Source organism: Antedon mediterranea, chromosome 10 (genome assembly GCF_964355755.1).
Source record: "Antedon mediterranea chromosome 10, ecAntMedi1.1, whole genome shotgun sequence".
Classification (NCBI taxonomy): Eukaryota; Metazoa; Echinodermata; class Crinoidea; order Comatulida; family Antedonidae; genus Antedon; species Antedon mediterranea.
The window spans coordinates 3,601,549-3,625,133 of NC_092679.1; the positions used below are offsets into that span (position 1 = coordinate 3,601,549).

The 23,585-nt window shown below is 32.8% G+C and overlaps 1 protein-coding gene across 2 annotated transcripts; it reads left to right on the top strand.

The window, feature by feature from the left end:
* The first annotated feature begins 1,839 nt into the window (after window positions 1-1,839).
* LOC140060303 (uncharacterized) lies at window positions 1,840-16,872 on the top strand. Of its 2 annotated transcripts, XM_072106451.1 has the most exons (7): window positions 1,840-3,804; window positions 4,264-4,406; window positions 5,047-5,176; window positions 7,792-7,944; window positions 10,158-10,218; window positions 10,393-10,464; window positions 13,790-16,872. In XM_072106451.1, the coding sequence occupies exons 1-7, from the start codon at window positions 1,951-1,953 to the stop codon at window positions 14,035-14,037; spliced, it is 2,661 nt and encodes an 886-aa protein (XP_071962552.1). In that variant the 5' UTR covers window positions 1,840-1,950; the 3' UTR covers window positions 14,038-16,872. The 2 variants fall into 2 exon arrangements, with proteins under 2 accessions (XP_071962552.1, XP_071962553.1); XM_072106452.1 differs by lacking the exon at window positions 10,393-10,464.
* Window positions 16,873-23,585: the final 6,713 nt, after the last annotated feature.

Below are 23,585 nucleotides of genomic sequence, written 5' to 3' on the forward strand. Positions count from 1 at the left end.
TTAGCAATCATTTTGAGGTTATACTTCAAACTATTTTATTGCATTGGCTCAGCTGCCTCATAAACTTCTCCATTGAAACATAATAAAATCATATGTTATTGCAGTAATAAAATGCAATTACTGCAGTAACTGCAGTAGAATACTTGTTGAGATGATGATCCATCCCGTTAGTCTCTGCAATAGAATGTTGTTATGACAAAAGATAGTATATAAACCAAAGTAAAATGTGTGTATTTCCAAGTTAGCTATCTATAATCAAATTGTTTGTAGATTCATATTATATTATTATGTTTTGCAGAGAAATTTGTATTTTTCCTCATGGGACACATTTTGTGTTTATTGTTCCTTCTGGTGTTCCTCTTCTAGCAGTGGTTTACTTCCTCATCTGTTAATATGATTATAATTATTTTATTCCAGCAGAGTTCAATCTGTAATCATTTTAAAATTGAAGTAGCTCCCAGTGTCAGTTTTGCTGTATGCAAACTAAAGCTGGGTACAACCAACATATTTGTACCGTATATCTTCGGGTATAATCCCACTTCTGGTCTAAGCCCACCCCCTACTTTATGTCTGAATTCACAAACAGGCATATCCCCGGGTATAGTCCAAGTACTGTATTAACTTTTTGTATGGATGTAGGCCTCTCTCTCTAGCCAGTTCAGATGAGTTTTTATAAGAAATGCTTACCATGCCAATTTTTTTTTTTTCCTGAATCAGGATTTCCTCAGGTATAGTCCCACCCCCTAAAGTCAGTCCAATTTCGTGTTCTAAGGGGGTGGGATTATACCAGAGGATATACAGGAAGTACTCTCTATGTGGAGAATTCCATTTCTCAGCTTTATGTGGTGACGAGTGTACAGTAGTACAGTGTAACAACTGACATGTTAATTTTCGACATTTACTTAGTTCGTTTATAGTAAATTACATAATATAATGTTAAAGCAAACCTTTCTTCACCTGTGGGGAGAGCTATAATATAACTTTGAAAGATACAGTGGTATATATTGTATCATAAATCCCAAAGTTGTAAGAGTTTAATTTGCTAATTGGACTATAATTTATTTGTAAAAGATACCCCCAGGGTGGTGTTTAAGACTTCAAAGTGTTTCATTGTTGTTTATTGTTCCAAATTATGTAGGCAGTTACACAAAAGTTTGTTTTATGCTCATTTAGTTAATGATGAATGGGTCATTCTTGTGTATTGCCTCCATCGCGGCGATTGTAAAACGCTTTGTGTTCCGAGTATTATAGTCGCCATCGTGGAAATAGGGTTAAAAGTTTAATCTGTTTAGAGATCTTTTTGAAGTATTTGTGTATGCTGTAATTTGTAATGTAACATCTAAAGTAAGGTCATTAATATTATCAGAATGAAACATCTTTGCATTTATTTCAGACTAGATGAATTATCATACAAAAAGAAATTAATTTTGATACTATAGTAATCGTATGTTTAACCCATCCAAATTATGAATTCATATAGTCGTATTGGGAGATCAATTATTAGAATATCATTAAAAGAATATTTCATTAAAAGGAAATGAATACTATTAAATGAATAGTACGTACTTACTATAGTAGTAACGTATATCCTCTGGTATAATGCCACCCCCCTCCCCCCTAGAACACACAATTGGGGTGACTTTGGGTAGGAGGGGGAGGAGAATATACCTGGGGAAACACCTGAAAAAATATGATTGGTTAGCATTTCTTGTAAAAACTCATCTGAACTGGCAAGAGAGAGGCCTACATCCAGATTAAAAGTGAATACTGGGACTATACCTGGGGATATGTATGTTTGTGAAATCAGACATAAAGTAGGGGGTTGCATTAGACCAGAATCCGAGGATATATCGTATATAGTGTGTCTCAGATGTAGAAAATGAAAGAATTTTTTGTTGATGAACATCTAATTACAGTAATAATAATTGTTTTACTTTTTTCAGCCTCACCATGAGTTCAACCCACGGGCCTTTTATCCCTATGGTCTCCTCGTCACCTCCACCTATGGATGACGGTGGGTTCGATGATGATGAGGACGATTTTGGATCATTTTCTCACTACTCATCTGACCTATCTGGAACACCATCAACTCGTAAAGGTCACAAAGAATCCAAACCAGATGTATTTGTTAGTAATACTATACATAACGGAAATGGAGACCAATTTGGTTCTTTTGGAAAAAATGGTGATGATTTTGGTGACTTTGCTGACGCCTCTAATGGAAATAGGTCATCTAATACTTTAACTAAAGAAGCTGATGAAACTCAACTGACAAATGGAAACTCGTCCAACCTAGATGATTGGCAGAATAAACATAATCAATTAGAAAAAATAGATGGTACAAAACAAACACTTGATTTATTTTCCGAATTTCACAACTCAAATGATGGCAAAGATGCCATTTCAAAAGACAGTACGTCAATATCCAGTATGGATGATGACTTTTCTGATTTCAGTGCCTTTACATCTGGTGCAGCGTCTGGAAATTCTCCAGATGAAGAAGTTCCTTCTAGGAGGAAAGACGAACAATGTGATAATCAAATCTCAAAAACATTTAATCCCATTAAAAACTCTAAAGAAATTGATTTTGATACAAGATTAAAAGAATCAAGTGATGATAAGTTGGAAAATGTAAATAACTCTGAAAGTGCAATGACCTTAGAGAAAGATAGAATAGTTCCCAAAAGCAATGCATTCCAAATTGATACCTTGAGTGACCATAATAATGGTCACTTCTATGATGATGATTTCGCAGACTTTGACTCGGAAAGGAGTGGTAAAACTGAAACTGATGGTCTGAATGACAAAACACCAGTAGGTTCCACTTTTAATCAGAAAGACAATGAATCTCAAAGTTTAACAAAAGCTAACGCTCAATGTCAAGATGATGATTTTGCAAATTTCACATCACCGATTAGAAATAATATATCTGAAACTGTTTCACATGAAAAACAGAACACTATATCTGAAAATGTTTCCGCAGATACAGATTGTGATTTTGGTGCAATTGACTCAAGACCAGTAATTAAATCAGATGATTTTAGTGATTTTGATTCTAAATCTGCAGATAATTTTGGTAATTTTGATTCTAAACCAGCAGAAAAATCAGATGATTTTGGTGATTTTGATTCTAAATCGGCAGATAAATCAGATGATTTTGGTGATTTTAATTCAAAATCGGCAGATAAATCAGATGATTTTGATTCTAAACCGGCAGATAAATCAGATGATTTTGATTCTAAACCGGCAGATAAATTGGATAATTTTGGTGATTTTGATTCAAAATCTGCAGATAAATCGGATGATTTTGGTGATTTTGATTCTAAACCTGCAGACAAATCAGATGATTTTGGTAATTTTGATTCAAAACCACCATCTTTGTCAAAAGACAATTTTAAACAACAAGCAAATGATTTTGGCAAATTTGAGTCCAAAACAAATTCTTCAGATAATTTTGGTAATTTTGAAAACTTTACCAAGCAAGAGTTTGATGAAGAAAATAGAAAAGATGATGATTTTGGTGAAGGCTTCAAATCATTCCAACAGACTGAAGATGATGGTTTTGGAGAATTTGGAAACTTTCAAGAATCAAACACATCTGAATTCGGTGCTTTTTCTCAAAATGAGCCAAAAAAGGGTACTGATTTTGGGGAGTTTGGTACATTTCAAGAATCATCAAAGAAGGAACCAAATGACGATGAATTTGGAGATTTTGGCAGTTTTTCAAGCAGTAACAAAACTTCAGATGCTTTTGGAAAGTTTAGCACCGCATCAAGTGAACCAAAAGTAGCAGAAATACCCAAGGTATGGAAAGTTAATACTGTTATAATAAGAGCATTACAAAATATTATTTTTGATGTTTACCTTTTTGATCAATACCTCTATCTACTGTACTATGATATCTTCAATTCCCATTTGTACAAAACAATCTCCACTGTGCAAATAATTTCCTTAAGAAACAGTTTGTTTAACACTGCAACATTTACAGAACTCCACAGCAAAAAGTCAATAATTACGCTCTACAATTGCAACTAAAAATCAATATTAGTGACAGTGTTATCATATGAAATAATAGAATATGGATTAAAACATATATATAATTGTATTTTTATAAAATTTCATTTATAGTACAGTAGATGCAATACTTGTATTATTATTTTAATGCAAAATGTAATGTATTCAATAACAATAATATGATAATTGAAATTATTGTTGGACGGGAGCATGAATATTATTTTTTTAAACTTGTTTCTTGTATTGTAGGTGTCTGGAAACAAGTTGGAGCAGGTTTTCTGTTTTTGCTTTCCGTGTAGCAACGGCGACGTCGACACAGACAACACGATCAATCTCCTGCTTGATGTCATTAAAAAGGAAACAAATGATGAGCTTAAAAGGAACAAGAAAGGGTAATTCATTATAAACACACATTTACACCTGTTAGCTATTGTAACTGGGTAGTACATCCTATAAATATATATTCTAATTTATTTGCACATATGCTGTAGTAGACATTGTACTTTAGGATACATTGTTTGATACAGTGACCAGAGTAGTATGTGAAGCATTGAGTAGTCCTATATGAGATTGACATATTAGTATTATTTATTAGTAGTCAATATTCTAGTGAAGTAGTGTTCATGTAAGGTACAGTAAGTTTCATCTAAAGCTCTGTCCACACTATCAAACTAGTTTGACCAACATAAAGTGTGATGTGCCCAAATATGGCAATAATATGACATTGTTTCCATATGGGCATATCATTTTTTTTCCACGTAAAGTTTGATAGTGTAGACAAAACTTTAGGTACAATAAGCTTTTATTTTTTTAGCAATTTCAAGCTCAAGTTTTCAATTCAGTGCCTTTGCCGATTGCACTTGTACATCATACATTTAATTCCTTTCTAGCAAAGCATCCTGTTGCTTTTCCAGCCCTCTATAATAAACGACATGCATCTATGCTTTCAAGGCGTTTGTAAACTTATGTCTCTGTGGTCTAAGGTGTGTAGTGTATCCTAATGAACTTTAAATGTTGGGTTTTACCTTTCAGCCTTGCAGCTATAAATATATGGGATCAACTCCAGAATATGGAGAAAACAAACGCACTTACATACCAGTGGGCAAACTCAAGTAATAACAAGCAGTTACTTACTGCCCTGGCCATAGATACAAGAAACATTGTAAGTATAACTATCAATAGGCCTGCTGTTTTATTTTCATCTATACTTATTATGTATACTTCAGCTATAAATATGTTTGAATTTCTTTATTTAATGGTGGATTTTTTGGTTTGTGCTTGTTCTTCCTTCTAATAGACAGTATTACATTATGCTTAGTAAAGTTTATGTAATTGTGAAATCTCAGCTTAATGATATGATATTGCCCGGTAGCTTGTCTGCATTATCATTGTTAAAGACCCCTTCCCTGCAATTTTGGACGTTTTTTGGAAAATAATACATATATATCACTTTAAAAACATTAAACCATGTCATTCCTTGTCTTAAATGTACGTTTTATGGTAAATTATGATAAAAAGTGAGAAACAATGCACTACCTAAGTAGCTCGCGGCGATCGACCTCTCGTGGACGGTCTCAGCCTAGCCTAGCTAGGCTTAGTTCTGTAGGCCTAGCTGGTAAACATCGGTAACGTACGAACATCGTACGCTAGCTATATACCTAGCCTGACGTTGTATAGTTGCTGCATTAATTATCTTTCTATTTTTGCCAGACTCCGTTGATACAAATTGGGGAAAACCCGGTATTTTCGCTGAAAAGTTAGGAGTCTTCCATTTGTTTTGGCTTCACGATCGATCGAAAAGTGGGCGAATTACAGGTGAAAAACAACAATATCAATCCGCGCGCAATGCATTTTGGGATTTATAGCGGGCCGCTATAATTATTAAAATCGATTTATTTTTCACATTTTTAACCGTTTAAAGACGAAAAAAGTTATCGCAATAGGACCATATAGTATTATTTTTACATTAAATATAGTTTGTGACCTTAAATTAGATCTAAAAAACGTAGGGAATGGGGCTTTAATAGCCAACAACTTTTTTTGGACCGTTTGTTTTAAAGACCAACACTCTTTATTCTGGTGCAGTCAGAATCATACACATTATTAAAATGACTGCCCCATGAACTTCTGCATTAAAATATACTACAATCCTTGTTGAAGTACAAATTGTATTTACTGCAGTAACTGCAGTGGAGTGATTCTGACATTGTCCTATCCCTTATTCATCCATAAGAAATATGTTCTACTGCCCTCTATAGAAAATGGCCGTAGCTACTTCATAATTATGTTTCCATCTGACGATATAGACAGATAATGTATAAGAACTTGTGCTAATAAATGTTTGAATCTTATCTGCTGCCCTCTATTTCAAATGACAATTAGCTACTGGATAATGAGTTAAGGAAAGCTAGATGAATGTGAACTTCCCTTGCAATGGTTATCTCTGATCCTCACACATCTGCTTATTGGATATGTCTGTCCTGTGGGACCTTAGGGAGTTAAACCGTAATAAGCCTAGTGCCTGGCTCATTGTCGTAGCCAAGTAGCAATTCCATGATCACTTGTATATATTATTCTTACAACCTGCTGTTTGATATATATACACACTCTATAATACAGTATTAATAAGTACCGTAGAGTCCCGATTTTGAGACAACCCTATTCATGGGTCTCTTTCTCATGAACCGAATGACACGCAATATACTTAACATTACGACCAATCACAATTCAGAGGACAGCCCTGTTACAGGACACCCTAAAATTTAAATCGACACATCGCCCTTTCATAGTCCATTATGTTCGAATGGTATTATAATAACTAACCTAGACGACTATGCACAGTACGACCTTTAATACGATGACCTACTTTTAATTTTTTAATGTTTACCGTAACTTAAAGTATAATATTAAAAATTTATGATTCATAGTATTTATAGCAGAATGCATGAATATATTTAAATACAGGAAATTATACATGCATTAGAAAAAAAAAACATTCATAATTCATCAAAATTGCAAAAAAATCATAATTGTGGTGATCAATGAGGTATATTAATAACTCATTAACTAGTGTAATTGTATTAATAACCTCTGACCTGTGCCACACCATATATGGTAGTAGGAGTGACACTTAGGCAAGGTCAACTGTAGTGTTAATATACAGCAAGGCACCATTGCAAATATATATATATATATATAAAATATATATTGCACTGATGAAGGGCTAGTGTTGCCCGAAAGCTCTGCTAACTTTTCTGGCTGTTTACTTTATCGTTTTGATTTAGCTTTTCGCTTTTATTTTGTATCTCCATTGAGATCCAGCCACTGATACCCACAGCATTGTCATTTTTTTCAGTAATTTGCCTTTGGATTTATATATATATATATATATAATATATCCAAGTGTGTTGTACAGTTTGTAATGCTTTACTATATGTGTTGATTGACAAGACTGTACTCAAACTCGAACTACAAAATTACACATGAAAATTTTGTTACTGCACTAAATATTATATTGTCAAACTATAATACCTTTTTTAAGTTATTTGATGCTAGCGTTTTCGTTACTTTATAGTAATTATCTATTTTCCAAAAACAATTTTTAAATGCGCAAGTCTGCATAGGGACGTCACACACCAGCCTGTGTGGAGCCTCGCTTTGCATTAAAAACTGAATTGCTGTGAAACTGTGCCAATTTTACAAAGAGAATTAACTATTTGAATGTTGACAGGATTTTTGTAAACATTAATTTGTAACATTCAAACTATATTTTTTCAGCTGTCTTCCAAGAAGAGACCAACGCCAATATTTGCATCAGATTTAGGCCTTTTGATTCCAAGTAAAGCAGGAGAGAAACTTGAAAAACCACAGGAAGCTGTTCCAGAAGAACCACTTGTCTCTACCAGTAAACCTGCTGCTATTCCAGATGAGGTGAGCCTAGAAAACACTTATGCTGACCTAAAGTAGAACCTTATTAAAGAGACACCATTAGGATTCAACAATGGGTCCTAATAGGGATGTCCCCTGAATAGTGTTTAGCCATAGTGTTAAACATATATTGTCCCTTGTTCAAGTGTCCCCTTTATAGAAGTGTTCCCAAAATAAGGGTGTTCCAAAGGAGGATTTGTATTTAAATTATTAAATACATTTCAAATGTCACTTTGACATGAATGTAAAGTATGCATTGTTTTTCTGGTGTTATGTTTTTCAAGTAATGTTTTGTGTTAATAATTAATAAATGTTAGATATTTAAATTATTCTTAATCAGCCCCATTCTCATCAGACGTTACATAATTTTGACTAATAAACAAAATAGCATAATGTGACTTTGGATTTGTTCACGAATCGGACATAATCCCAGGACAGCCAGGCATCGACACCATAGGGAAATGCATAATTAATTTCGACGTGATGCTACTAACGAGAGGAGACACCTCGTTTTACACAGCAGAAACCGTAGTTGTCCTAGTATCGTTATCTCTAACTAACGTGCAATTGAACAAAATCTTTTGTGTTGATAGATGGTAGGAACTATGTATGTGTAGTTGTAAAATGATAAAGTGTGAAACGTACAATGCTGCAATACAGTAGAAACCAAAAGGGATTCTGGGATATCTTCTGTACTGAACAGGAATTATCTGTAACGTACACCTTAGTCTTCCATCTAAAAGGTCAAATGACACATATTTGACCTTGTGTATACAATGTGCGAATCTTAAGACAAGTTTATAGAACTTGTGATAACATTATGACTGAGTATAATCCAAGGTGTTCTGGGTACAAAATTAGATGCAAATTAGGCGGTGGAATTAGGCGGTGGAATTAGGCGGTGGAATTATGCTCGAATTGTATTAACAATGGGATTGTCTTTTTTTCAAATTTAGTCTAAATAAGGGTGTGGCATTATACTTGGTCATATACGGTAGTGTTTTCCATTAAGCAGTTTGTATAGCAAGTGTCCTCTGTTTGAATGAGTCGCGTTTAAATAAGTGTCCTGTTTAAGCGAGTGTCCTGTTTAAGCGAGTGTCCTGCTTAAACGAGTGTCCTGTTTGAAAGAGTGTCCTGTTTAAGTGAGTGTCCTGCTTAAGCGAGTGTCCTGTTTGAATGAGTGTCCTGTTTAAGTGAGTGTCCTGCTTAAGCGAGTGTCCTGCTTAAACGAGTGTCCTGTTTGAATGAGTGTCCTGTTTAAGTGAGTGTCCTGCTTAAGTGAGTGTCCTGTTTGAATGAGTGTCCTGTTTAAGTGAGTGTCCTGCTTGAATGAGTGTCCCGTTTAAATGAGTCTCCCGTTTAAATGAGTCTCCCGTTTAAATGAGTCTCCCGTTTAAATGAGTGTCCTGCTTGAATGAGTTTCCTGTTTAAGCGAGTGTCCTGTTTGAATGAGTGTCCTGTTTGAAAGAGTGTCCTGTTTGAATGAGTGTCCTGCTTGAATAAGTGTCCTGTTTAAGCGAGTGTCCTGCTTAAACGAGTGTCCTGTTTGAATGAGTGTCCTGTTTGAAAGAGTGTCCTGTTTAAACGAGTGTCCTGTTTGAATGACTGTCCTGTTTGAAAGAGTGTCCTGTTTAAGTGAGTGTCCTGTTTGAATGAGTGTCCTGTTTGAATGAGTGTCCTGTTTGAAAGAGTGTCCTGCTTAAACGAGTGCCCTGTTTGAATGAGTGTCCTCTTTGAAAGAGTGTCCTGTTTAAGTGAGTGTCCTGTTTGAATGAGTGTCCTGTTTAAGTGAGTGTCCTGCTTTAACGAGTGTCCTGTTTGAATGAGTGTTCTGTTTAAGTGACTGTCCGGCTTGAATAAGTGTCCGGTTTAGGCAAGTTTCCTGATTTTAAAGCTCTGGCTACACTATCAAACTAGTTTGAAAAAAAGTGTGATGTGCCTAAATATTGTAGCGATATACCTAAATATGGTAGTGATATGCCTTAATATGGTAGTGATATGATATCATCATGTCTATATGGGCACATTACATTTTTTTGTCGCATAAAGTTTAATAGTGTAGACAGAGCTTAATAGGTTTTCATTTGAGTAAATTATCCCAGTATAAATAAAGTACCTCAGTAACTAATAGCAATAAACATTTTATAGGCTACTTAATCAAATGATTAATATCCTTATTCATGTCATTGTAACATTCTTCTGTTTAATTTCTGTAGGAATCTTCTACCAAGCTTGAATTTGATTGGTCTGGGAGTGGTTTAACTAATCCATTAGATGGTAGGTACATCTAACTAATTAATATGCATAGATTATTGACTATAATACTATTTTTTTCACTGTTTCAGAAAGAAATATTTCATTTTATGTGCAAAACTGTTTTTGTTTTTGTTTAAAATGATTTTTAAGTGATTGACAAATGTATTCATTTAAAATTGTTTCTACTTATTTTAGCTAACAGTTTAAACTTGGATTTCTTTGTCATAGAGACAAAGTCCTCGTTCAAAAGCAAAAGGTCATTTACAGGTAAAGGTCAAACTTGATACTGCCCTCATCTTTTTTTTAACTGTTGTTTTTGTTTAGCATGATCTTGGTTTCATATTTAACAATTTTCAAATATTATGGTTTTGGTTTTTTCATCTTTTTTTTTCTTTTACTACATTGTTTTTTAAATATTTCTTATAGTTTTTCTGAATACATAACTTATGATGGTTTGTTCATGCTTCTTTCTTTGATATTTAGAATTCATCTAATCTAATAAATATGTTTGTGAATTTTGTCTTTGGTAGTATAGAGATGATGTTAAAGATTTGTTTTATATTTTGTAACTAACCAACTGTTTAAAAATGTATCTATTTTTATCTAAAACATTTTCACCAAATGAATACAATTTACCTTAACTTTTATGTCAAGTCCAGAACTTTTTACAACAATTTTGTTGAAAATTAATTGTAAAGGTTCTTGCATTGTTCATCAACATTTTTTTTTATTAAAATGAATTTCGAATTGTTACAATAACTAACTTTTTTCACTATAATAACTATAATATTTTAGTAATAAGTACAGAATATAAAAGGGTTATTTTGAAAAGCTTAAAACAAAAAAGCTCTGTCTACACTATCAAACTAGTTTGACAAAAAAAAAATGTGATGTGCCCAAATATGTTAGTGATATACCCAAATATGGTAGTGATATGACATCATCATGTCCATATATAAGCTCATTTTGTTGTCACAAAAAGTTTGATAGTGTAGACAGAGCTTAAGAATAATAAAAATAGCATTGATTAGACCAGATTGTATTGCAATTATATTCACACCCATCAAAAGATAAAAGGAAATGAATTCAACTTACCAGGATGTTTCCAATTTCAAGATTTGTTTGTGCCAAGTACACTGTTACACAATGTCAAGTTAGGGGTCGAACAAAACACACGAAATAAAGCAAATACCGGTAAATTAATCACTCGACTACCGTGCTGGAGCGTGTGTTAATGTTTAAAAAAATTGGGATGCTTCTATGATTTGAGTTGTATGAGAAGGTAGCAGCCAACCCAACTTGGAAAAATGAAATATCGGGAAGATTTTAGCGGGAGAGCTGGAGATGATAAAAATATCGGGAGACTCCGTTATCGGGAGAGTTGGGAAGTCCGAGGTAGATATAATAAAAGTTGTGTATGCAGTAGATTCCCCTATTTCAAGACCCAATAAAGTGTCCCTTAATAAGGAATTGGCTGTAGTGTTAAAACACACACTCGTTTGTTTCTCGGGAAAGTGTCCCCTTAATGGAGTATCCCCTGAATAGAGTGTCCCCTTAATGGAGTATCCCCTGAATAGAGTTGTCCCAAAGGAAGGCTCCACTATATGTAGGTAATTGACACAGTTCAATACAGAAGTCTATTTTTATGATATAAAAATTTTAAAAAAATGTGGTCATTAATTCATTGCAATTGTACAGTGTATGTACGTGTACTGTGCAAATACATTATGATTGAAAACATTTTTTCGTTTTTTTCTTTCTTTTCTTACTTTCGCATGCAACATTATTTAAATTCTTTACACAAGATTTATTGTTTCATAACTTAACAATTTGAAAATTACACTTTTTTTACACCTTTCTTTTCCTTTTGAATGACGGCATAATCTAAAAATTATCTTTGGTAGCATTTATCATAATTGTGGTAAAACACATTTATTCCACCCTTTCCTTTTGGAGATACTGGTACGCTATATTTTTTACGTATAGTGCATTATTACCTATGGGACATGATAATTAGTTTATTTACTAAAGCTCTGTCTACACTTTCAAACTAGTGACAAAAAAAATGTGACATGTCCAAATATGGTATTGATATGCTTAAATATGGTAATGGTGACATCATCATGTCCATATATGAACACATCACATTTTTTTGTCACAAAGTTTGATAGTGTAGACAGAGCTTCAAGCTGTGTATATTATAAAGTACATGTCTTTTTTCTTCGTCTTTTGAGACTTATTTGGGTGTAGAGATCTAGATCAAAAACAATATACAGTAATACCTATCCAAGGTCAGATATTATGTTTGGATTGCTTAATATGCTTCATCATGTAACCGGAGGGTGAGTCACCTTTTATCAAATTAAAAGAATGAAATTATATCAATGAGGTACAGCAGGGGTAAGGCGATTATATAACAAACAATTTCAATCACTTATTTTGATTTTACTTCTGTGATTGTGATGGACAGGTTTTAAGTTTTGATTTATGTTTTTTAGTTTTGATAGTTTATGTAAAGTGTATCTTGCATATTTAACAAATCTTGTGTCAGGTATTATCGACATTATGATATTTAATTCATAATTATTGTTATCAACAAGATGATTAATCGTAAGTGTTCCCTGAATTAGAGTGTCCCCTGAATTGGAATGTCATCTGAATTGGAGTGACTACTGAATTGGAGTGTCCTCATAATTTGAGTGTCCCTTGAATTGGAGTGTCCTCATTATTGGAGTGTCCCTTGGATTGGAGTGTCCACTGAATCGGAGTGTCCACTGAATTGGAGTGTCCTCATAATTGGAGTGTCCTCATAATTGGAGTGTCCCTTGAATTTGAGTGTCCCCTGAAAGGAGTGTCCTCTGAATTTGAGTGTCCTCTGAAAGAATTGTCCCTTGAATTGGAGTGTCCCCTGAATTGGAGTGTCCTCTGAATTGGAGTGTCCTCTGAATTGGAGTGTCCCCTGAATTAAAGTGTCGCCTAAATTGTAGTATGCCTATCCCCTGAATCAGAGTGTCCCCTGAATAGGGATGTCCCAATGGATGGGTTATTTAATCAGAACAACATGATTAATTCTTATCAACATTATATGCAAGTGTCATCAACATATTTCATGTTCAAATGATCGTAAAATGAAATTAATCGCTTGTTAGATGTTGATAACAAGTTGATAGACGTTCACAGCTGGGACCTTGCTTTTTTCATACAGGAAATGATATGCAGATAATAGTGTAAATCTAGTAAAAGACGCCACGATAAATGTTTGACGCCTTCATGCGAAATCGCTAGACATGAAGTGCTATGTAACATAGATTCATTCTGTAAAATGTACAGCTTTGTCCAAAGCATGGACATATGTGCAACGCAAGTAAATTGACCAATATGACAAACGATTGTCGTCCATACTGTGATTGGTCGAATTCCTTTGAGCGTACATTGTGGTACGTCCTAATAATAACCAGCCTTTACCAAAAATATTAGAATTTATTTTACATGTTTAAATATAACTGATGAAATACTCCTTTCTGAAATTTCAGGTTTTTTTTGTCTACTACTTTTATTTATTTGTTATGTGTAAATATTTTTTATTTTTTAGGTGGATTAGACAGCGAGTTTCTAGGCTTGGAAATGTCTACACCATTGGCACCGCCTCCAGGTACGAGCAGTATAAAACCCCTGGACAACATCTTGAAGAACATGCAGAGCTCGATGGTTGCACAGCCTAAGAAAGATGAGAATCTAAGTGAGGAGGCAAACAATGTACTTAGTAACTTAGCACAGCTTTCATTCATGCACTCAAAGGTGTTAATGTTTCCAATGCACCCAGTAATGGACGACTCATGATGATGTCACTATTCCACATATTGCACATTATATATAATTCTTGTATTCCATTATTTAACCACAGCCCTTTACCATATATACTTGTTATATACTAACTACCAATAGTCTTGGAGTTTGTCACACATATATGTTTGAGCCGTTTCGCAGAAAGCAGTCAAACTCAAATATTCATGACTAAAAAACAACGGCAAAAAAAATGTTTGACTCTACGAATATGCTCATGTCCCTTGTTAAAAAAAAAGGTTGTAGAATTACAGATCGTAGAATACCTGGTCCATTTTGGTAACCAGTTTGTGTTCTGAAAATTACCGAATCACATCACCAGAAAACTGCACATTTGGTGTGACACTACACACCAGTTGATCTACCACTAAATTTGATGGCAGATCTAGTGGAACGCTCAACTGGTTGGATAGTATTTGGCTATTTCCTGACCTCGTAAGCGAGTGTCTTGGTGCCATACTGATCCTTAGTTGACATTTGAGGGAGTCGCAATTTCTACGACCCCATAGTTTTTTGTCCTAGAAACAGAACAGTCTCTTTTTCAAATAAAAAAATTTAGAAAATATATTTATTTTTATTGCGGTATTTTCACACATACTATGTATGATATTTGCAGCTCAGTTTTGATTGACTACATTTTCGCGTTCTTGTTTCTGTGTCATATTTAAAATTTACTAAGTGTCTCAGAAATCTTTCTACTTCAAATAAACGCTGTCCACATTTGCAGACATGTTGTAGTGCAAGGTGTGTATTATTTTATGTCAAAACCAAAAAAAAAATTACAAAAATGTACACCGATTTTGTCAACTTAATATTGGCATAGTCACAAAAAGAATAACAATACATTTGTTATACAATCAATTCAATTCAATTCTGGTTTATTCTATATCTATCATGTAGAGATGAATTCTTCGGAAGGTTGCTGTACCTGGTAGTCGCGATTCAAAATACGGGATACTCTTAGCTGATCTGTGAGATTTAGATCTATTGGTCACTTTTACTTATGTTAACTTTTACCATTTAAAGGTATCAACTCCAGTTTTCACATTACGTAATTTATTATTGTATTTTGTTTAAAAATGTTAGTACAAATTAAGGATTTTATTTAATACTTGTAATATATATATAAGAACCTATTCTTTAACAATTAAGAATATATAGATTTATTTGAAATATTGCTAAATAGACATTTTGAAATTTTATTCTAGCATAATAAGATCTGGTAATTATATTTTTTCCCATTTCACCTATACATTTTAAATGATAGTACTGTACTTAATAGCTTCTTCACGAAAATTGAATATTTTCATAATCATTTAAACCATTAGTTATTTCATAATTGTCAACAATAATGCTGACTATAGATTTATTGTTCACCTGAAAAAAATAATTGAAAACAACATTTTTGTTGTTGAATATGCTATTTTATTTCACCAAATAGTTATTCACTTCACCAAAATTGGATCAAAAACATTTACTTGAAAAAACTGTAATTTAAAGAAAAATAGTCAAATTGTCTATCAGACAATAATGTTTTTGGTTAGATTTAACCGTTTTTGGTGTTTCATAATTATGATCATTGATTTTGTAAATAACTTAATTAAAACTGCAAATTTATTTTATTAATGTCTAATAATAATATAATAATATTCATTCATTTTTGGAGGACAATACATATTTTTTTTTAAATACCACTTCATAACTATTTAAAATTAAAACAGATTTCTTTTCATTGTTTTCATTAACAAATACATTCAGTGTATATCTATTAAAATCATCTAAACATTTTTCTGTTTAATCTTCTTTCCCTTTCATTTAAATTCCAACCATGTGGAAAATAATGTCACTGTTATCTAAAAATTACCACACATGTAACAAAAATTGCACTTACAAATTTAAATTTGTTATTTACTTTTGTTGTTTAGTGATGATGTTATTTACTTAATTCATAATAATATAAATTTAATTCACCATTATTTTTATATAACTATTCATAATGTTTTGTCAGTGTAATGTTGTATAAACTGTTACAATTGTTTGTCAATATGTATTGTTATTGTAATCTAGAGTATAATTATAAGTATATATATATATATATATATAGACTAAAGGCCAATTTACACAGATGAGCGGTAAAAAATATAGAATCTATGTTATTCCTTTGATGGACGGACGGTTTCGGCTAGGGATAGATCCAGATTCTAAGTGGGACAAGCTACGCGGTTTTCTACTTGCCGTTACCACTCGTCTGTGTAAATTGGTCTTTTTACGTTAACTGTTCCAAAATTTGTAGATATTGATAAATTATTTTGCGTGGAAAGCGGGAATTTTAGTTAATATATGCTATTTATTAAATTAGTTTCCTAAACATGTATGAGTATAAATTTAAAAGATTTTTTTTTAAAGGTAATATTCTTGTGAAAAATTTTCAACAAGAAGAAGTAACTTAATATCTAAAATTAAACAATTTTCTGCGTCTAATTAAAAACATTTTCTTGTTCAATTGAAGGTATCAGTGGATTACTGTATTACAGTATGACTTTGTGGTCTAATGGGTTGACACTTCACCTGTAAGTTAATTAACCCATGTTCAAATCCTATTTTTTCTTCTTATTCTATAAAATTATGAAAATGATCACTATATTTAATCAAATCAAGTTGCGAAATAAAGTCTGTTTGTCAAACGGGTTCATTTTAGCAAATATACGGTAATATGAATTTGTTTATACAATGTTCTTGTATTCATTTCTGGTGAAAGAGAGATATATAAAAGAAAATATGTTTATTGTACACTTTTTTTTCCAACTGTGTAATTGAACAAGAAATAAAGAAAAAAACAGTATTTGGTTATTCATACGATATTATTAATATTATTTCACACTACACAAATTCCTGGCCAGCCCAAACCCTTTTTATTCACTCCATCCTTCTTATCTCATTCTCCAGTAACTAAATTTGATGTTTCATTAAGGTTGTATAGTGAATTGTAAGTCGTAATTAATTTTTTTTTTATTTGCCTTTTGTGGAATACAGCTTGGTGGTTACCCTAGGTTGCTATTTGATCCAAGTCCTGTATGTGGCAGTACATCTCATGACATAGTGAGCCTGTGTCGCTATAGCGTGGTTCCCACTAGCACGCAACTCAACGTAACCGATGCAATGTAAGAAGAAGCTCTTCCAATAATTGTGTTTGCCCCTGTCTGCATGAAATCAAACCTGCTTGTTGCGCATCAACATTGCCATAGACTTTATCTGGTTCACTTTGCATATTTTTGAGTATATAGCGCTGTACTATGTTTTCCAGTGTTCTTTTTCCTTACAGTACGTTGTTGTGTGAAATCAAACTGATTTGATTTCATGTAGCGATGTTTTTAGCACTGTTGTGTCGTCGGTTCCCATGCAATTTTCCTACGCAACACTATATGTTTGCTTATCACTACTTGTGCCAGCCGAACGTAATGTCCAATAAGCTTGTTTGGGGAATTGTATGTTGTAATTCATTTGTTTAATTTGCCTTTGGTGGAGTATAGCTTGGTGGTTACCCCTGGTTGCTAGAGTTGTTCAAGTCCTGTATGTGGTATAGTACCAGTATTCATCTCATCATAAGCCTATGTGTGTCGCTACCAAATTCTTGCTCATCATAGCAAGACCAGTTTAGATGCATAGGTTTTCCTCATGCTGTCATTGACAATTAATTTTTTTCTTGGATAAGTTATTTGTTTAGTAGATTACGTTAGGCTTTTCAGTGCTTAAGATTGTTTCTGTTGTTGTATTGGAACAGTAACATCCTTCCTATAAGGGTGTATTTTTGTAATGTTTTCGAGGTTGAAGTTAACAGTGAGTAATTGGAACGCTGATTAATGATTTCTGACTTTTCCTTCCTCCCGCCAAAGTATTCAACTCTCAGAACTTATGTCATGGATTACACTGCTTAAAAACAACTCAAGGTGTGCTGTAGAAGCTGTTACTTCCTACACTGGTGTAGACGTAAACAACTGCAAAAAACGCTGGATGCGTTCTTTAAACGTTTTTCACTTGACCATTCTTAAAAAATTAAATATCCAGTTTTAATTTATCCGAGATAAGAATAATAATAATACAGTACCACATTTATGTGAGTAACCATGCTTAAACGCGCTTTACAGGCATTATTATTATTATTACCTCAGTCATTTTTTAAATCAAACACTTATGGAAACATACTCCCATAATAATACAGCTAGTAATCAGCGCAAAGTTGTGTCTTGATCTAACAGGTACCCATTTATACACCTGGGTGGGGAGAGACAAATGAAAGTGTTGTGCCTAAGGATACAATGTAATACAAGTAATGCAGCGAGACTTGGATTCAAACCACGACTTCACGATCAATAAGTCAGCGTCCAGCACACTGCGCCACACGCCCTCACACATACTCTTTTTTACTTACATTTTTTTTAAACATTTTAGTTGACAGAAGGGCTGAGAATTTTGTTAAATTTAAGAGTTGTATAATAAGCTGAAACTATGTAAAAATAATGTTTCGTATTAATCTTCTGTGTTTAATGTAATAAGATATGATTGTTACCGTAATATTTGTGAAGATTGGTATCTAATTTCAATAATATTTGTTAGTTGTGAATTGGTTTTAACAGAAAAAAGGACAATATGAGTATAAATAATAGATCAATTAATCTGGACATATGGACATTATGAACTGTCAGCCTTAACCTCGATATTAAAAATATGAACTGTGACCCACTTCTGCCGTTTCAGTAATAATGTTTTAACACCTTGGTAAACTAATTAATATGAATAATATTATGGCATTATATTAGAAGTTGTATTGTTTAAAATATTAGTTTACGTTTTATTGTTATCATATTATTTCTTAGCACCATAGACTGTTTGTTTAAAATGATATTCATTAATCTTTGATATAGCACCATCTTTCCTGAACTAACTGATTGTCTATCCGCTATTTTGCCTTTTTTTAGAACAAACAAGTGGTCTCGAGGTACCAGAGTCCCTCTCTGTCCAAGTTATGACAGAACACTCCATTGTGACTCCTGAAGACACCCAATAAAGGGACACTATTTTTTGGTCAAGATGATGTTTCCACAATAGAGGTTTTGCCTTATGTTAGTAGTCTCCTAGGGGGTTCAACCCCCTTTTTTCTATTAATTGATCTTTCGATTTATATAGTCTTATAAAGTCTTTGCACATGGCGCTGCCAAAAATATCAGAAAATGTGAGTTTTGTGTAGTGACATAAAGGTGCACAATGATGTTTGTTTAATTTTCAAATGTAGGTGGTTCCAGAGCCTGGTCCAGCAATACTGAAAGTCTGATCTCCCCAACTATGTTTGCTCCTCAGAATGTCCAGTCTAACTTTTCAGACAACCTTTCTCTGTGTAGCCCTACTCATTAATATCTATGTACGTTCTATTTCCCAACAGAGGTTCTACTTGATGTTAATAGTCTCTTAAGGTTCAACTATTAAACATCTAACCTCTCTTTTCCCCTTTTCTCTCTCTGTCTCTAAACTAGTTTGACCAAAAAAAGTGTGATGTGCCCAAATATGGTAGTGTTATATGACATCATCATTTCCATATATGGGCACATAACATTTTTATATGTCACATAAAGTTTGATAGTGTAGACAGAGCTTAACTCTGGGACAACATTTTTCAGTGTGTAGCTGCCCTACTCATTAATATCTATGTACGTTCTATTTCCGTGACGTGAACTGCAGGATGTCACAATGATAACCTTGAACCAGGCTGCTTATAGACAGGTTAGAAAGAGGTAACATCAATCATTGTAAAGATGGGGGAGCCTGTAAGGTAACCAGTGGGTGATCCAGGATTTTTAAATATTGGACCCCAGGGCCTAAAAGTATTGAAATGAAGGGCTGAGCTTAATTTAATGTCCTATTTTTAGAGCCTTCTCCCACCCCTGATAAATATCAGATTTTAAAGTCTGGCTTTTATACTTTTAGAAATAATGTCCATGTACAACATGTTACGATCATTGCAGAGTAAAAAAATAAAGACCTACTAAAATTTGGGAAATAATTGTAAGGAAGCATTGATCAACCAAGTCATTGTACTCCATAAAGAACAAACTAAAAAACGAATTGTGCTCTGTATTGGCAACAAATTGATTTAATCTATTCATATATTAAATAAAAAAATACACAAAGTAAGAATATACTAGGACAATGAAATAACACTTTGTTAACAGATTTCTCTCTAAATCAGAATCTGCTTTTAAAGGTAAAGATATTCAATTTGCTGTTTGATAACCAGCTGTTTAGGTAGACAGTCCCTGCAGTAACCAACAACTATGGTAAAGTGTATAAACTACCTACAGTAGTAAATATATGCACTTTATAAATAGTATTTTATATCATTACATTATAGCCACCACTGATTTATAATAATAATAATATAAACACATTAGGCAAAGAACATTAATTCTAAACCGCCTGGTGATATACTGAAATTTAATTAATTAATTTGAAACGATAAAGATGAGAAAATCAGTAAGAATGAGAAAAGTCGCCCCAACCGAGACTCGAACTCGGACCGTCTGCTTGATATGCAGTTGCCCTAACCATTAGACCACTGGGGCTTTCATGGTATTGTTCAAACTCGATTGGATAGCGACTCTTCGTCGTCGTACGGCGAAACAATATAATATATAATATAATAATCAATAGTTTAGGTAGAAATTTTACGAGAAATATAATTTTATTATTTATTTATTTTATTTATTTAAAACATATTTATACAGATAAAAACATATCTGGTATACATTTAGCACCTGTTTTACATATGGTCCTGTTTTTTAGAAAATAAAATGTAAAAAACATCCATAAATGGGGATACCCTTTTCAGGGAAATTACCACCTATCTGATAGGACAGTGATTAATTTACTATTGGTAATCTTTGGCCACATGTGCCTAATAAAGACATTAAAAAAAAAATAATTCCATAATCAATCAAATGTTTTAGCATCGTCAGGCTCTATTTCTATAAATGTAACTTTATTTACACATTTTAACCTGAGAGACACGACAAACCACCAAGCGATTATGTTAATATAAATAAAATGTATCAATTTACAATATATTTTTAGAACAATTAATTGATTTCGTATCAATAATAGGGATAATTGAAAATTGAAAAATCATTAATAAAAGGAGACAATGATAAGAATTAATTAATACATTAAAGATGTATTATCCCCCCAAAAACATGAAAAATGAAGATTAATAAAATCAAACTTTCAACAGGCCATTTTGCATTTTTAATAAATTTATTCACCTGTGTAGAAAAAAAACAATAATAATTTCACTTATAAAAAGACAAAATAAATTTTAACCAAAAACTGACAGATATTTAATTCTTTTTTGCTTTAAATTAAATTTTTTCAGGTAAATAATTTTTTTTTTCCGATCCAGTTTTTGGTCAAAGTGAATAACTATTATGTGACATTACAATGACTATTCAACAAAAAATTAAAAAAAAACAATTTTTCAGGGGGACAATATTATATTTAAGTAAAATTAATATAAAGTCATATAAATCAATGTATAATCTGTTTAATTGCTTGCACCAGTCAGAAAGGGTCATAGTCAGAATCAAATAGTATTAATCTATAATAGGAACCTTTTGTAAAGCCTGAAATTGAGTATGGCAGTGAATGGCAGATGTGGTCTAACACACACATTTCACAACCATTGTTCACGCCACGAGCGCAAACTCATTTGTTATGGAAATCAGTTAGATCACAATACGAAGCAAGTCTGTCTACTTGCACCGTTTTATACGTATAATATGCACTTGTACATTATACAAGGAATTAAAACCTAATTATAGTTTAATGAATATAAACCTATACTTTGAATAATTAAGTCATATCTGAAATTTAAAACAAACATGGTCTGGTATTCAGTATTCACTATCCTCCTTGCGTTCAGAAAAAAATTAACCGTCGATGGTCATACATATAGTAAATTCCGATGTGTTTGAGAACATTATATAGATTAACATGTAGTTTAGCTTAGTTAACCCGTGTGAAAATATGACCAACCAGAAAACACTGTTAGGCCAGAAGACAAGTAAAATATGGGAGTCCCTTTGCAAAAATGGGAGTGTTGGCATGCAACACTCAAGAAACTATAACAAAAATTAACAAATAAAACAAATTATCATAGTCAAAGAGCATTATTCATATTTTTTTTAAATCTAAAAATTACCTAAATGTGTGTTAGTTGAGTTAATTCCACAAGATCATAATCCTGTATTATCAATAGACTCACTGACAGCCACTACATAATAACAAATTATTGTAAACCAAGAGCATTATTCATATTTTTTTTTCAAATCGAAAAATGTGTGGGTTAGTTCTTTATGTTAAAATAAAAATTGAATGGAAAGATACTGTAAGTATGCATTTTATTTCAGATCATTTATCTTGTAATATCAATAAACTCACTGACAGCCACTACATAATAATCAAACAAGGATTAAAACTCTGTCTACACTATCAAACTAGTTTGACAAAAAAAAGTGTGATGTGCCCAAATATGGCCTTTATGGTAGTGATGTGACATCATGTCCATACATGGGCACATCGCATTTTTGTCACAAAGTTTGATAGTGTAGACATAGCTTTAGTTGAATTAAAATCATGTTCAAGTCAATTGAATTGTTAAATAATAATTGTGTTTTGGTTGGAAAGCATCTTTACTTCCTGAGGCAAAAACGAATTGAGACTGACGCCTACTGCTGTGATCAGGTCAGCAACTGAACAATGGGGCAAACTAAAATGCCGAAAAGAATAACTTTTGTAGTCAGTTTTAAGCTCCTTATAATCTTCTAAACGTTTTAAATAGAATTTTAAAGACTTGTAGTCTACTACGTGACCTTCAATGATTTTAATTTTTAGTATTGAATGTTAGTTATCTAAACTTTCTGTTTTCAAAAGATCACATATTTATAGGAACATTCAGGTTGGATGAATTCAAACAAAACAATACAATATTATGTGGTTAATAATAATAATATTAGTTATTGTACCATACAATACCTTACAAAGTAAAGTGCGAGACCGTGTTCATAATATGAAACTATTGTCAAATCTGTGATGTTAGGTAGTATTAAGCTCTGTCTACACTGTAAAAACTAGTTTGACAAAAAAGTGTGATGTCCCATATGGTAGTGATATGACATGTCACACCACATTTTTTTTTCATTAAGTTTGATAGTGTATACAGAGCTTTAAAGGGTTTTCATTGAAAAAGTCGTGTCATTAATGTGAAATGTAATAGTACATTATGGTTGTTAAGATGTGTGAATTTAGCATAGGTGCATTCAGTTGGTGGGAGGAGGCAGTCACACAGGCTCCACCAAAATATGCAAAAGTTATAATGCAATTAGTTCAGCACTTAATTCACTATTATTAGACCCTGTTACTCATCAGCTTCTATGAGTGAAATCCATGATACGCCACTGATTAGGAATATGTTTTTTTATATTGTATAAATAAATCATCTG

Bases quoted from the DNA above. Each gene is read 5' to 3' on its own strand.
- LOC140060303 (XM_072106451.1), top strand. From the start codon at position 1,951: ATGAGTTCAACCCACGGGCCTTTTATCCCTATGGTCTCCTCGTCACCT. The intron at 4,407-5,046 runs GTAATTCATTAT...TTTACCTTTCAG, and splicing joins CTTAAAAGGAACAAGAAAGG to CCTTGCAGCTATAAATATAT. The intron at 5,177-7,791 runs GTAAGTATAACT...ATATTTTTTCAG, and splicing joins CCATAGATACAAGAAACATT to CTGTCTTCCAAGAAGAGACC.